This window comes from Bactrocera oleae, chromosome 5, assembly GCF_042242935.1.
Source record: "Bactrocera oleae isolate idBacOlea1 chromosome 5, idBacOlea1, whole genome shotgun sequence".
Lineage (NCBI taxonomy): Eukaryota > Metazoa > Arthropoda > Insecta > Diptera > Tephritidae > Bactrocera > Bactrocera oleae.
This window is the reverse complement of record NC_091539.1, coordinates 62,265,590-62,278,820: the sequence shown is the minus strand read 5'-3', so window position 1 is coordinate 62,278,820 and position 13,231 is coordinate 62,265,590. Positions and strand designations below refer to the sequence as shown.

Sequence of the window (13,231 nt, the reverse complement as noted above, 5' to 3'; positions counted from 1 at the left end):
TAATTGAATTTGCATGCGAGAGAATGTGTCTAGCAAAAAAAGTTACATGCAACAATAAAAATAAATGTGAAATGTAAAAGCCAGGTAATTGACTAGTAATTGCGGGTAAAATATTTGCAGTGCTCGATATCTCTGCTAGTTTAGGGCATATGTGGCGCAATGGTGTAGTCTCTTAACAGAAGAATTTTTTGTATACATTATATATATATACATATGTACTTAGAGACATAAAAATATTATATGTTGAATCATACACTCTTACGTACATACATATGTAGGTACATATATGCATTTAAATTTCAGATTTTTGAAATAAAGCTAATGCACTATGTTTAAAAATATAAAAAAATATATTTTAAATAAGAAAAAGTTGTATTAGTAACATATTAGAAAAAAATTGCCAAATAATGTTGCCACAAATTTTTAATATTCAAGATTTTTGTACAAGATAAATCCTTTTATTTTATGTTTTTATACAAGAAAAAGTAACATTATTAAATATTTGAAAAAAAAATTACAAAAAGTTGCCACCTACATATTTTTAATTTTCAACATTTTTGTATAAGAAACTAATTTTTTTAATATTTTTTTGAAAGAAAAATAAATATTATTAACATATTAAGGAAAATTGCAAATAATGTTGCCACCTTTTCTTAATTTTCAAGAAATTTTAAAATTTCTGAATTTCTGGTTTGACAAAAAACGCAATAAAATTATATACTCCAAAAAAGTTCTCTTAGCGAGTTACCTACCACCTATTTCAAGGATTATTATTGGTAAAAAAATTACTATTATAATTCAAAACTGTGTACACATATGTATGTATAATGTATAAAAAAAAAACGAAAAAAATTATTATTAAGCAATAAATTACAGTTTTAATATTCTTCAAAACAGAAATTTTAAATTCAGTCGCAACTGATATTTGTTTAAAGTCTTGCCACCCTGAGGTAAGATTACTTACTTTCAGCAATAATTAAAATAAAATTGCTAACTAAAAAAAATATAAGTGTAATTTGCCTATGTAACGTATATTTCGAATTAAATGAAGCATTTAAATAGTGTACTTAGAGAAATTCCTTGTGAAGTGATGTTTTTAAGACATGGCTTTAAGTACACATATTAATATACATTTTTAAGATTAGGGTTGCCAATTTTTTTTTAAATTTTTATACTTTTTACATTTATTGGGTCTCCGGAAAACAGAAATTTTGTAATGAGTCACGAGTGATATTTTATTTAACACCATAAGTGTTGCCACCTTAATGCAAAAATAATTATTATAATTTAAGATTCACATGCAAGAAATACTCGTCGTTTTGTTATAAGAGTTATAGGTTTATACGTAGCAATATACATTTTCACGTTTAGAGTTGGCAATCCAATTTTTAATAATTTATTTTTTAATAATTTTTTAGATTTATTTTACTTAATAAAAATATTGCACAACATTTTTCAAACGTTAAAAAAAATTATACAAATATTTTGCGGCTAAATTTTTATTTTTTAGTAACAAATTGTAACTTTTTGTTTACAGGTGAGTCCTAAATACCAGCAGTGTTATTTAATGACGCCTTCATTTTATATATATTGAACTCTTCGAACTGTGTTTTACTAATATCATCATTTTTCAAAGGTAATTTTGAATAAATATAATATTTAAGAAAACTTCTTTATAGCAAAGAATGTGAAATTTGTAGAATAATTTCATAAAATATTTAAAAAAAAATTAAATTTAAAAAAATATAAAACAAATTAAGCAATTTATTTGTTTTAGTAAAAATAATAAAAAGCGCAAAACAATTGAATAAAATAAACAAACAAAAAATGTATATTTAAAAGCGTTAATTACACCTCTCTAGCGTCCATTTAGTTATTATTTTTGCAGTTAATTTCCAGTTTTAGGTAAAAAAGTTTACTTGCAACACTGCAAAACGCATTCACGCATGCGTTAATTAACAAAAATTAGTATCCCACGCCTGTTTCATGAATTAGTATTCTTGCAACACAGCGCTTGATGATATCAGCGAAAATTTGTGCAATTGTGTGCTGCAGCTTTATGCTGCCCAGCTGCACTGCGTGTCTGCCTAAGTTTGCCTCCCTTTCACTAGCCACTGCCATATCTTTAGTGGTTTTAGAGCTGTGTTGCATGCCACTTCTAATGCTAAATGCCACAGCAATGCGTTGTGGCTGCCACAATAAACTGTTAACTATTTTTTTTTTATTATTTGTGTGTGTATTTGTAAATTATTATGCGTGCGCTAATCGCTTATGGAATTTACAGTTGTATTTGCAAACAAACAAACAGGGTTTACGGGTGTTGCATTTAAGATTTCATGTTTCAATTAGTAGCCGAATATATTTATATATGTATGTGTGTATGTATTTATATGTATGTATATATATGTTTGTTATAAATGCAGTAAAGTAATCACCATAACAGATAAGGCATTCATACTTAGTATTTCCCACCTGTAACTGGGAATTAGCTGTTTAAATTTTTTACTTCAAATAATTTTAAATCCCCTCGTGATATATAATAATCCAATCAACAACCAATTATCGACTTTACCTGTGATTTCTGTGTGAAATTAATACCCACTCTCAATTTTGTTCCAAATTTCCATCACATTTACTTTGTGTACATTTCAATTCCTTTTTCCCCAATCACTTAATTGTATCTCAATTACAAGCAACTCCGATTTGTCGGAAATCATTTCACTTAATCGCATTTCGCCGTTTTCTTTTGACATGTTTATGACAAGTTTAGTGACAGGTTTAAATTTTCTAAACATTTTCGCACAAAACACTAACCAAATCCGACTTAAAGCACATATACTCAATTTATTATATTATATATATTTTTTTATTATTTTGAATAAAATATCATAGCTGCCGGCACTTACAAATATACATACGTAAAATTTCCGCCTAAACCGGCAATTAACTGTATCTTACACGCAACAAAAATGGAATAATTGATTTACATGGAACTCATATTTCACCGGTAATTATGGACCACTGACTGAGCTTAATTTTTCACCTGTCTTCACATTGGATTTTGATAGAAAAATTATGAAAATTATATGGTATGGTAATGTGTATTACACTGAGCGACAACAGAATGCAATTTATTTAACGAAAAGTTTCCAATAGCTGAAATTTTTAGTAACAAGGTACTGGAAATACTGAAGAGAAAATTATGACCGCATTACTTTAAATATAATTCTCGTAGTACATCTCAATACTTCTTTCACATCTTAATTTGTTATACTATTTTAAGTCCCCATTTGGGTTGTAGACACTTTGAGAAATATAGTATAAAAATCAATAAATCAATTTTTTAACTAGTAGAAGATTTGAAAGTAGTTTAATATAAAACTCCTTGATCTTTTTACTTGTCTCTTAAGGTAGTGAACTGTCCAAGGACTGCTTGATTAAATAATCATCGATTTATTTCTCTCTGAGTGAATGATTACGACTACTTCGGGAATATTTTGAGATACGCTGAACTGATTTCACGTTTTTTTTATATTATCTCTTTTTCTCCTTCTTTTTCTGAGGTCCTACCTCGCAAAAAATTTAGTTTAGTATGGTTCGAAGTTTTATCTTCAAAACTGTCAAGATATATTAAGACCTAAGATTTCAAATTGTAATTAAATCTCAAGAGTTTAGTAAGGTTCGAAGTTTTTTCTTTCAGACAGTAAGGCTTTATTAAGACCTATGATATCCAATTATATCGTTTGCTTGGTCCAATGAAAGTTCGTCCACACGCTTTTTGTTCAGGTGAGGCTAATTTTTGAAGTTGAGTTTTGGAGAGTTCGAGAACCTTACATATACTTAACTAAAGTCTCTCGTAGCATACAGGCTTTCAACGAAAAATAAACTTTTACGGTAGATCTTGTTATTCAAGAACCCAACCACGGTTAGATTGTTGAAAAACCATCCCTTGGCTGAATATAAATTAAGTAAACTCCGGTAACGTAGAACGGGTTGTCGTAGGATCTGAATAGATCTATAGAGATCATTGATAGTATCTGCTATTAAATATTATTCTGTTTGACTTCCAAAGAGTAAGGTTAGTTTTTTGCCAAATACTAGTTGTTTGTTCAATATTGAAATTTCTGTAAGAATTAAAAGTCCCAGTAGTTGGTATATATTATAATCAATCAAAATATGGTTCCGATTTCTTTTCTAAATGTTTTCAGCTGAAAATACTAGAAATTTTATTTCAGTTAAGCCACTATGTTACCCTGCATCAGTCGCGCAGTGTACTCAGTGTCCCATTACAAATATTTTTTAACAAGTTTTTTATTAATTCATATTAATTTGATTGAAGTAAATACACAGCATATTTGTAAACATTTCCCAGCGCAACGTTGCGTACACCACAAAAAATATGCCGGCCATATGTGGCATGTGTGAATTATGCGTGCAACCTAGGCAATTTTCTCAGGCCTCTATCTAACGCGAGGCGGGCCGCTATCGCCCCCGGCATGCCGCAGCGCATGTGAATGCGTTAATTGGCAAATTGGGCAAAATGAATGCAACTAAATGTGAGAGATTAATGCCTAAATTACTATAATCACCGCGCGATCACTTGCTGACAGCGCCGGCGCGGTCGTCACTAACAAGTGCAGCAGGCAACAGGCGCTTGATTAATGCGCGCCAATTGTTGGTGGCAGCGCCACTAAATGCCGCACTCAGCGTTGCACAAAAAGTGCGTTCACATTTGATTGGCGGTGTTTTGGGCGCTGCATCATAGCGTCATGGCGACGTCACAGCGCGCGCCGCACGAATGCAAATTACTGTTGACAATCTTGCGTTGCATGTCCAACAAAGTATGTCAACAGCAATAATAATTACTCAATTGCGATTGGCGGTGCAGTTTCGCTGTCTGTCTGTGAGTGCGCGCGCTTAACGTGGCAGGCAGCGCTTGGAGGCCTTTTTGTGCACTCACCGCGCCGCGCTTTGCCATGCCACAAATAATTGAATGCAAATGGAATTACGGACTACCGCTGTCTAGCTGTAGGCCTAGCAGTGGTTTTAGCGGTTGCAATTGTCATTGTTGAAATAACAACAACTACAACAATTGCTGTGGCAACAATTGTATTTTCCCTGCTGATGGCGCGGAAAACGAAAACGCACCTTTTTATTACGCAAATTTTAATAATCAAGCAATTAATGCAACAACCTCGCCACAATAATAACAACAGCAACAATGATTTTTCCATCCTATAAGCGGCATAGCAGACAGTAATAGCATTAACCGGCAATTGCGCTTGCCGCAAGCAAGCGAAAAAGTAGAAAAAACTCGTCAATTAAACGTACAACCAGCAAATTAAAATCGGTCAAAGAGGTGCGAGGTCAAAAGTTGAAAGCAGACATGAAAAAATGAGCTAAACGCGCATCCACGCATTTGTGCCACAAGTGTATTGAGCGCTAGCAAGCGCGCTGGTGGCAAGCTGGTGGTGGCCTCTGAGTTGCTTTTGCATGTAAATGTGCGCGCAAATTGCAACCAGAAATGCATGTCAGCAGCGCTTTTGTATGCAAAGAATGTGCTCAAGACACAGTGCGGCGCAGTACGTGAGGTGAGCGCGCGGCATGGCATGGCCGGTAGGAGATCTCAAAAGCCTTGGAATGTCTTTTCAAACTTTTACAATTTGCCTTTCCATGTACGTGGTGTAAATTTGTGTGTGAGTTGTCAAGAAACTATGGAATTCATCTCCCTCCCATGAATATAGAGTAAGTAGTAGATACATTTTTTTTTTAACTCATTCGTAGATTCTTCGGTTCACAAGATTATTTCCGTCATCGGCTTGGCACAGTTTAGATTGGACCTATATTTAAGGAAATCAATATATTGTCAAGAGCTCTAAGTTTAGTTTTATTTATTAGACAACCTAAAATCTTACAAGCTTCGGAATTCTCTCTTTAATTCTTGAACCTCTAATTAACATGGACTTTTAATAAACTATAGAGCTGAAAGGCTGCCAAAAACTCTGTTGATGGAGGCTCGAGAAATACTCCATTAAAACTATCGAAGAAAAATGAAGCTTCCACTAATATGGGCAACTTTTAAATCAATAGAGCATTCGAGACCGAGACTAGTTATAGCTAAGCTGTTTCAGTATCGATAATGGAAGCAGTCCATTTATAGTATTTCCTGCACAAGTAACTAACAGACTTAAACATTTCGTGATGGATGAGTAAAGAAGACACCTATGAGGAAAATCGTGTCGGTCCCACTTTCCGACATGATCTTGGCCTGAACTCAGCGCGACGCATATCGGTTTACAGTAGGAGCTGCTTTATCAGCTGAATTTATCTGCACAAAAAGTAAGCCAACTGAGTCAAATCATATGACCTATGGCAGTTCCATTTCTAGCTTCTATATAAATCGGTCAAGAAAACCGCGTGAGAAAATTATAGCAATTTTCTGATTTATATGCCCCTTAAGTTGACACTGTGTCACGTGGCTGAAGGTTATTTGACCACTGGTTTGACAACTGGTGTGACAACTATCACTCTAAGATAACCTATGTTTCTTAAAGAACACCCTATATATTTATAATTATACATAATTAAACAGTGTATCGACACGCATTATTATAATGAATTAAGCAGCAATTACTGATATAAAATAAAAAGAAAACTTTAACTAAGCCACCTGAAGAACTGTGTAAGACTAGAATCGTTGTAATTTTTTACTCAGTTGTTATTGTATTATAAGCTTATCAGCCTTTATTAGAAACCCTCGCAATTTGATTTTCTTGTAATTGTTGTTGTTGTAGCATTAGTTACCACATGCAACGAACATGTTTAATTACCAAGTCGACACGTTGTACGCGTCGATCGTTTGGTCGATCAAAGCGCATGCGTGCGCATTCGCGGATATCAGCTCAATCAAATGCAGCAGTGTGCGTGTTGTTTTGCGCGTGTATTTGGCCAAGCATTGCATAAGTGATGAATTGCTCTTTAATTTGTGGGCGAAGTAATTAAATGCGTGTTTTTTCTTACTTTGTTTTTAATTTATTTGCTTTCGTTTCATTTGATTTCCAACCCTTTTTGTTTAACAAATGCAAACCAATTTCACGCTTGCCAGTCGCAGTCGCCTTGCGATCGTGAGTGCTTAGATAAGTTATTATATACCTACGTACCATATATTATATATAGTAGGTATACATATTTATTTGTTCTATAAGTTTTTTTTTTTGTTAGTTCGAGGTTTCGTCTAGCGCTTTGTGTAATATGTAAGGTTATGTTTTATTAAAAAATATTTTTGACATTTGCAGGAAAGTCTAATATAAGTAATTTTTATATTTATATTTGTAAAGTTCTCCTAATCCCAGAACAAAATTGTTATTTGATTTCGATAACGATATCAAACAAATCCACACATTGCAATATGTATTTCTGAAATAATTGATAATTCGATTCGAAAATGAAATAATGGCTAAAAATTGTTTAAGTCAGTAGTACTGACTATAATAACAAGAATCGATAGATAATATCGGTATATCCCTAATATACATGTGCAATTATCGATTACTTGGAATGTGTGCATAAAATCGAGTTTCTAATCTATGCTGAATGCTTTTAATTTTATTCTCTTCTATTCTAGGAACTTCTAAATTGTTCAAATTTATAATGATTATTTAATAATGAAAGTAAGAATATTTTAGTACTAATGATTGCGTAATGAATACTTTGAATCAATACTGCGAGTCAATACTTGATTCCTTACTAATAGGTACTGAATACTTCAATTGACTTGCTATTTATGGTGTCATGAACTGTTAACCTTTATTGTAAGTTCAGGTCAACTATAAAATGATATTCAGTATCCATATCGAAAGAGTATTGAATACTTTAAAATTGTAAACGATTTCTGCTAATTTTTGTCATATTCTATAAGGTCTGGTAACTTTTTTTTTTGCTTTTGTGAAAATAATTTATTTGGAATAAATAAAATTCAATCATTTTTATTTTGTTATATATTATAAACAAAGTGTGTACAAAAAAAGTATTATTTTTTTTTGTTTCGGAGCACTAAAGTGAGCGTCTCAAAAAAAAGGAGGTGGCTGGCCACGGTGATTTGGTCGCTTGAAGCTTGAGGACAACTGAAATAGAGAAATCAAGAAGATTATTGTTCTGTGAGCTTGTCATTCTGGTTGGATAAATGGTTTAAATAATTTCGTTGAAAAATAAAAAAAGTGTTGACTTCGTAAAATAAGTGACATTTTTTAAAGTAGAAATCGTGCTGCAAAATGGAAAGTTAGCTTAAAAAAATATCCTAGTTTCTGCCAGAGATTTCTATTGATGAATAGAATAACATATTTAGATTTCAGCTCAATCGGTTGGATAGACAATTTTTTATCATCTGGGCCGACCGTAAGAACGTTGTTCCGAGAAAAACGCGTTTAAAGTTTCAACATTTGTAACAATATGTTTCATTGAATTATATATTTATTATGATAAATAAATCATACTACAAACCAATCGTCCATCACTGGTGCGTATAATGATACTTCGATTACTTCATATTCCTCATTATCAGCAACTTTTGCTGATCTGCGACTCATTCTGGCAATTTTAGAAAAATAAGCTGCTCCGCTTTCGAAATACTACGAGAAGCTCACGCATAGCTGCTATAACTTTGTCAATATTTCGATTTTCGTTCAAAAATTTTTACAGTGTTTTCTTAATATATAGTAAAAGTCGATTTTTCCCAACCAAGTTACCAAGCCAAAGTTTCCAAACCGAATTAATAGTTTTTTCTATAAAAAATGAAAAATAATTGGCTCAATTCATATGGTTTGAAACTATACTCTTCCAACCATTTGATACCGAATACTTCGAAATGCTAGTTGAATAATCAAAAAGACTGATGTTGGTCTTTAGAGGTTCCTGATCGATATATAGTACCTACATGGTTACCGAGTCAATTGAAAATGGCTTTTGTAAACGATCTATGATATTCAGTTGTAAGTTATATGTGACTATTTTTGTAATTTATCGATAGTTGGTAACTACATTTTATTTAATACATAAATAAATATCATATACATAACTTAATCTATTTTAAGAGTCGGAGAATCATTTTCAAAAATTCTATCGTTGCCGTATCCGATCCCAGGAGGACCTCTAAATTCTAGAAGGTGGTGTGAAAAGTTCAAGTTGACTAAAAATTCTTACAAATGCACTCATACCTCCGAAGTTATTTGCCAAATCAACTTTTGGAGAACATTCGATATATAAGCAACAAAAATTTTGATTTTTTGAAATTCACAAGTGAGATCCACTCGATCGAGTACTCTTACTATATATATATATAAATATATAATATATTTGTACTGAGTAACTTAAATCACTGTTAAGTACGAATACTTAATATCGGTACTAGTAACAAAAGAGGTATTTTTTTTAAGCGATTATTTACTTTTTTTAAATAACGCTGTTGTTCAGAAAAAAATTTCTTCAATACATAAAATGGCTTAGTTAATTATTTTTGCACTTTTTAAAGCGGTTAAACAGTTTATTTTTTATACTAATAGAGTTCTTAACTCATTATTTGCATTTCTAACTAAGAAAAATTCCGTTGCATAAACAGCAAATTATTGTTAATAAAAGAAAAAAGAAAAACCGTTTGCACTTCCTCACCACAGACCATTAATTTAACAACACCGCAATTGTGAACAGCACACATTTTCCTGCCTTCTATTTTGTTTAATTAACACGCAGTGCACGCATTCATGCAACATACCTGTGTACTTGTGTGTATGTGTGTATAGATGCAAACGCATGCGCATTAAAGTCGATGCAAGTTTCGAAGCGCTTAAGCCTCCCATGCATATCCGCATCTCCATAAGTATGATTAATCACGTGTTTTGTGCAAATATGCACTCGTTCGCTACAACGATCGCCTGGCGAAGACGCACACACGCATGCGCAGTCGACAAGTCTACGCTCACGCGCAATTGCAACACAAAAGCGCAACGGCAAACAAATGTGTTTACATATAAATATTTATATGTACATGGAAACATATATATGTATATATGCATATATGTATATGTATATCTATAATGTATACTCTTTTGTAAACACGCATGCGCGCCAATAATTTTCACCCGTCGTTTCGATCCACATGACTTTCATTCAGACTTGCAACATTAAAATACGCATTGCATTCTAGCTGCAACAACAGCAACAACATTTATTTTATTTACTGGCTGCACTACAACAACAATGCGCACAAGTGCCAGAGAGCGCAGAGAGCTTCCGCATAGCGCGGAAATTACTAAATTACAAGTGGCTGAAAGGAAGGGCTTGTTGCACACTTGTTGCATTCGGTGTTTAAGGCTGCAACTGTCTACATACGAATGTACATATGTGCGTGTGCGTTTCTTTTAGCAATTTGCATAACTAAATTCCTTTGTCTTCATTCATGTAATCTTATTTACATTACGATTAAATTCTTGATAAATGTTTTTTACTTTAATGTTTTTCTTATTGTTGTTCTTATATATTTTATAATATATTTGTTTGTTTGTGTTTTTGTAATTACAGCAGCGTAAGCTGTCACCGACATGGGCAGTGAGCACTACTGCTTGAGGTGGAACAATCATCAATCCAACCTGTTAGGGGTGTTTAGTCAATTACTACAGGACGAGAGTCTGGTGGACGTCACATTAGCTTGTTCAGAGGGCGCCCTCATCAAAGCCCATAAGGTGAGTACGAATGACTAGCACGTATACATATATTATATATAAACATTTTTCATTAGTGGTCTATTTGACTTTAAATTTTTTGAAAAATAAATTTCATAAAATATTAGCTAAAACCAAAATAAATTTAAAAAAAATTAGAAACACTTTACATGAGATTTCATTGGAAAACCTTTCGCAAATTTTTATGGAAAGCAAGTAATTAATTGTTAGGAAAGGCGTAGCTAATTTCACTGGTCTGCAAAAAAAAAATTTTTTGTTCTCCTTCTGGTTTTCATGCATGAATTCTTTATATTTTGTGCTCTAAACACGGAATTTGACATACAAATAAGTACCACACGTAGATTTTCCATAAATTATTTATTTAGTTAAAAAACAGAATTATTAAGGTATCAATTATTATTATAAGAAAATGAAAAAATATTACGGTCCAAGTTTTACAGTGAAAAATCTTAAAGTATGATTTTATGATGATAAGATGATGTTATTTTGTAGTTTTTTTCCTTTTCATTGTTTCCATTGGAGTTTCTCGGCGAAGTGACCAACAGAAATCAGCAAGCATTGCTGCTGACCATTTCCCATTGTAGCGTTTTTCAATCTGCATTATATCTTGATGAAACCTTTCACCATGCTCATCTGATACGGCTCCAAGATTTTCAGGAAAGAAATCCAAATGTGAGTCCAAAAAATGAATCTTGAGTGACATATTGCATCCTAAAGATTTATAAGCAGAAAGAAGCTCCCGAATGATTTGTCGGTAGTTGTCAACTTTGGTATTCCCAAGAAAATTATGACACACTTTCACAAACGCCACCCAAGCTCTTTTTTCTGTTTTGCTCAACTTCGATTCAAAAGCTTCATCTTTCATTAGCTCACGTATCTGCGGACCTCCAAAATCCCTTCCTTCAATTTTGCGTCACTGATTCGAGGAAATTTGGTTTTTAAATATTGAAAACCTGCACCATCTTTATTCATCGCTTTCACAAAGTTTTTCATAAGTCCCAACTTTATGTGAAGTGGTGGCAGAAAAATTTTCTCACTTGGGACTAAAGGTTTCTGAGATACATTTTTAAGCCCAGGAGTTAAACTTTTTCTCAGAGGCCAAGATTTTTGTTTGTAATGTTTTTCTCTTGCGCGACTGTCCCATTCACAAAGAAAACAGCAAAACTTTGTGTATCCTCCTTGTAATCCAGTAAGTATGGCGACGACTTTTAAATCAGCACAAATATTCCATAGGTATTGAGAATATTGAATTTTTTCAAGTAATACCTCTAGGTTTGCATAATTTTCCTTCATGTTTGTAGAATGTGCAACGGGTACAGATGGGTATTTGTTACCATTATGGAGTAGAACGGCTTTTAAGCTTATTTTCGAAGCATCAATAAAAAGTCTCCATTCACTTGAATCTCCTGGAAAACTCAGTTCTTCAAGAAGTCCTGCAGCATCATTACAATATATCAAATCATCTTCTTTGGAGAAGTAACTTGTAAAGTCTTCTTGCCTCGTACGAAAATATGAAACTCTGGTACTTTTGTGCAACAGGTTCCACTGTTTTAATCTTGATCCAAGTAATTGCGCCTTAGATTTTGAAAGTCCCAAGTCTCTAACAAGGTCATTTAAGTCACCTTGTTTAAGGAAATGGGGTTCCTTAGATGGACTGGAATTTCCAGATAAGGTGTATGAAGGAGAAGATGTGACAGCAGAGAGAAAACTCGATTCAGATTGAAGACCAGAGATTTGTTTATTTTCCACCTTGTCGCGAGGAATTGGTCTCTTTGCAGATGGGATGTTTGGGTATACAATCTTATTTTTATTTTTTTTCGAGAACCCTCGTGTTGATGTCATGCAGAAATAACAATCATTTTCATGATTCTGAGGTTCACTCCAAATCATTGGCATTGTAAACGGCATGGATTTGTGACTTCCTTCAAGCCAACCTCTCAACGTTCTTGAGCAGCTATTGCAGCATACTTTTGGTAGCCAACTTTTATCTCGCTCATCGATAGAAAATCCAAAATATAGGTTATATGCTGTTTTAACAAGATCTGTCATGACATTTCGATGTGTTTTTAATACAAATTCCCCACAAACGTAGCAAAAACAGTCTGTTGAATTCTTACAACTTCGTGGCATTTTATAACCTAAAATTACATAACATTTATTTTAAAACAATTTTCAAAGGATTATTTTATATTTATTTACTCTGCTTATGCAACATACACTAACTACACATAAAATACTTAAAACCAATATAGGGAACATAAACTTCATGCAAAACTTACCAAAATAATTGATATAGAGGTATAGGTAACGGTGATCAGCATCAGGTGATGATGCTCTCAATATGTAATACATTATTATGATAGCTTAATTATTGTATGTAAGAGAGATAGCAGTAGTGTAACTCTTAGGATAACAATGTAAAGTAGAATGTAGGATAACTTAACCCTTAGTTGTACTAATATAAATGAACTTAATATTAACCTGTGAATGCATGAATT

At 32.8% G+C, this 13,231-nt stretch overlaps 1 protein-coding gene across 5 annotated transcripts in view; it reads left to right on the top strand.

Moving 5' to 3' along the window:
* mamo (maternal gene required for meiosis) overlaps window positions 1-13,231 on the top strand; it is a 363,978-nt gene that overhangs the window by 241,687 nt on the left and 109,060 nt on the right. For 4 of the 5 annotated variants that reach the window (XM_070110061.1, XM_070110062.1, XM_070110063.1 and 1 more), the window contains one exon: window positions 10,573-10,733. In XM_070110061.1, coding sequence (XP_069966162.1) covers window positions 10,593-10,733 — 141 coding nt within the window. In that variant the 5' untranslated portion in view covers window positions 10,573-10,592. Of the gene's footprint in view, window positions 1-1,537; window positions 1,637-10,572; window positions 10,734-13,231 lie in introns of all 5 variants that reach the window. The other variant, XM_070110065.1, reaches the window with a different exon arrangement.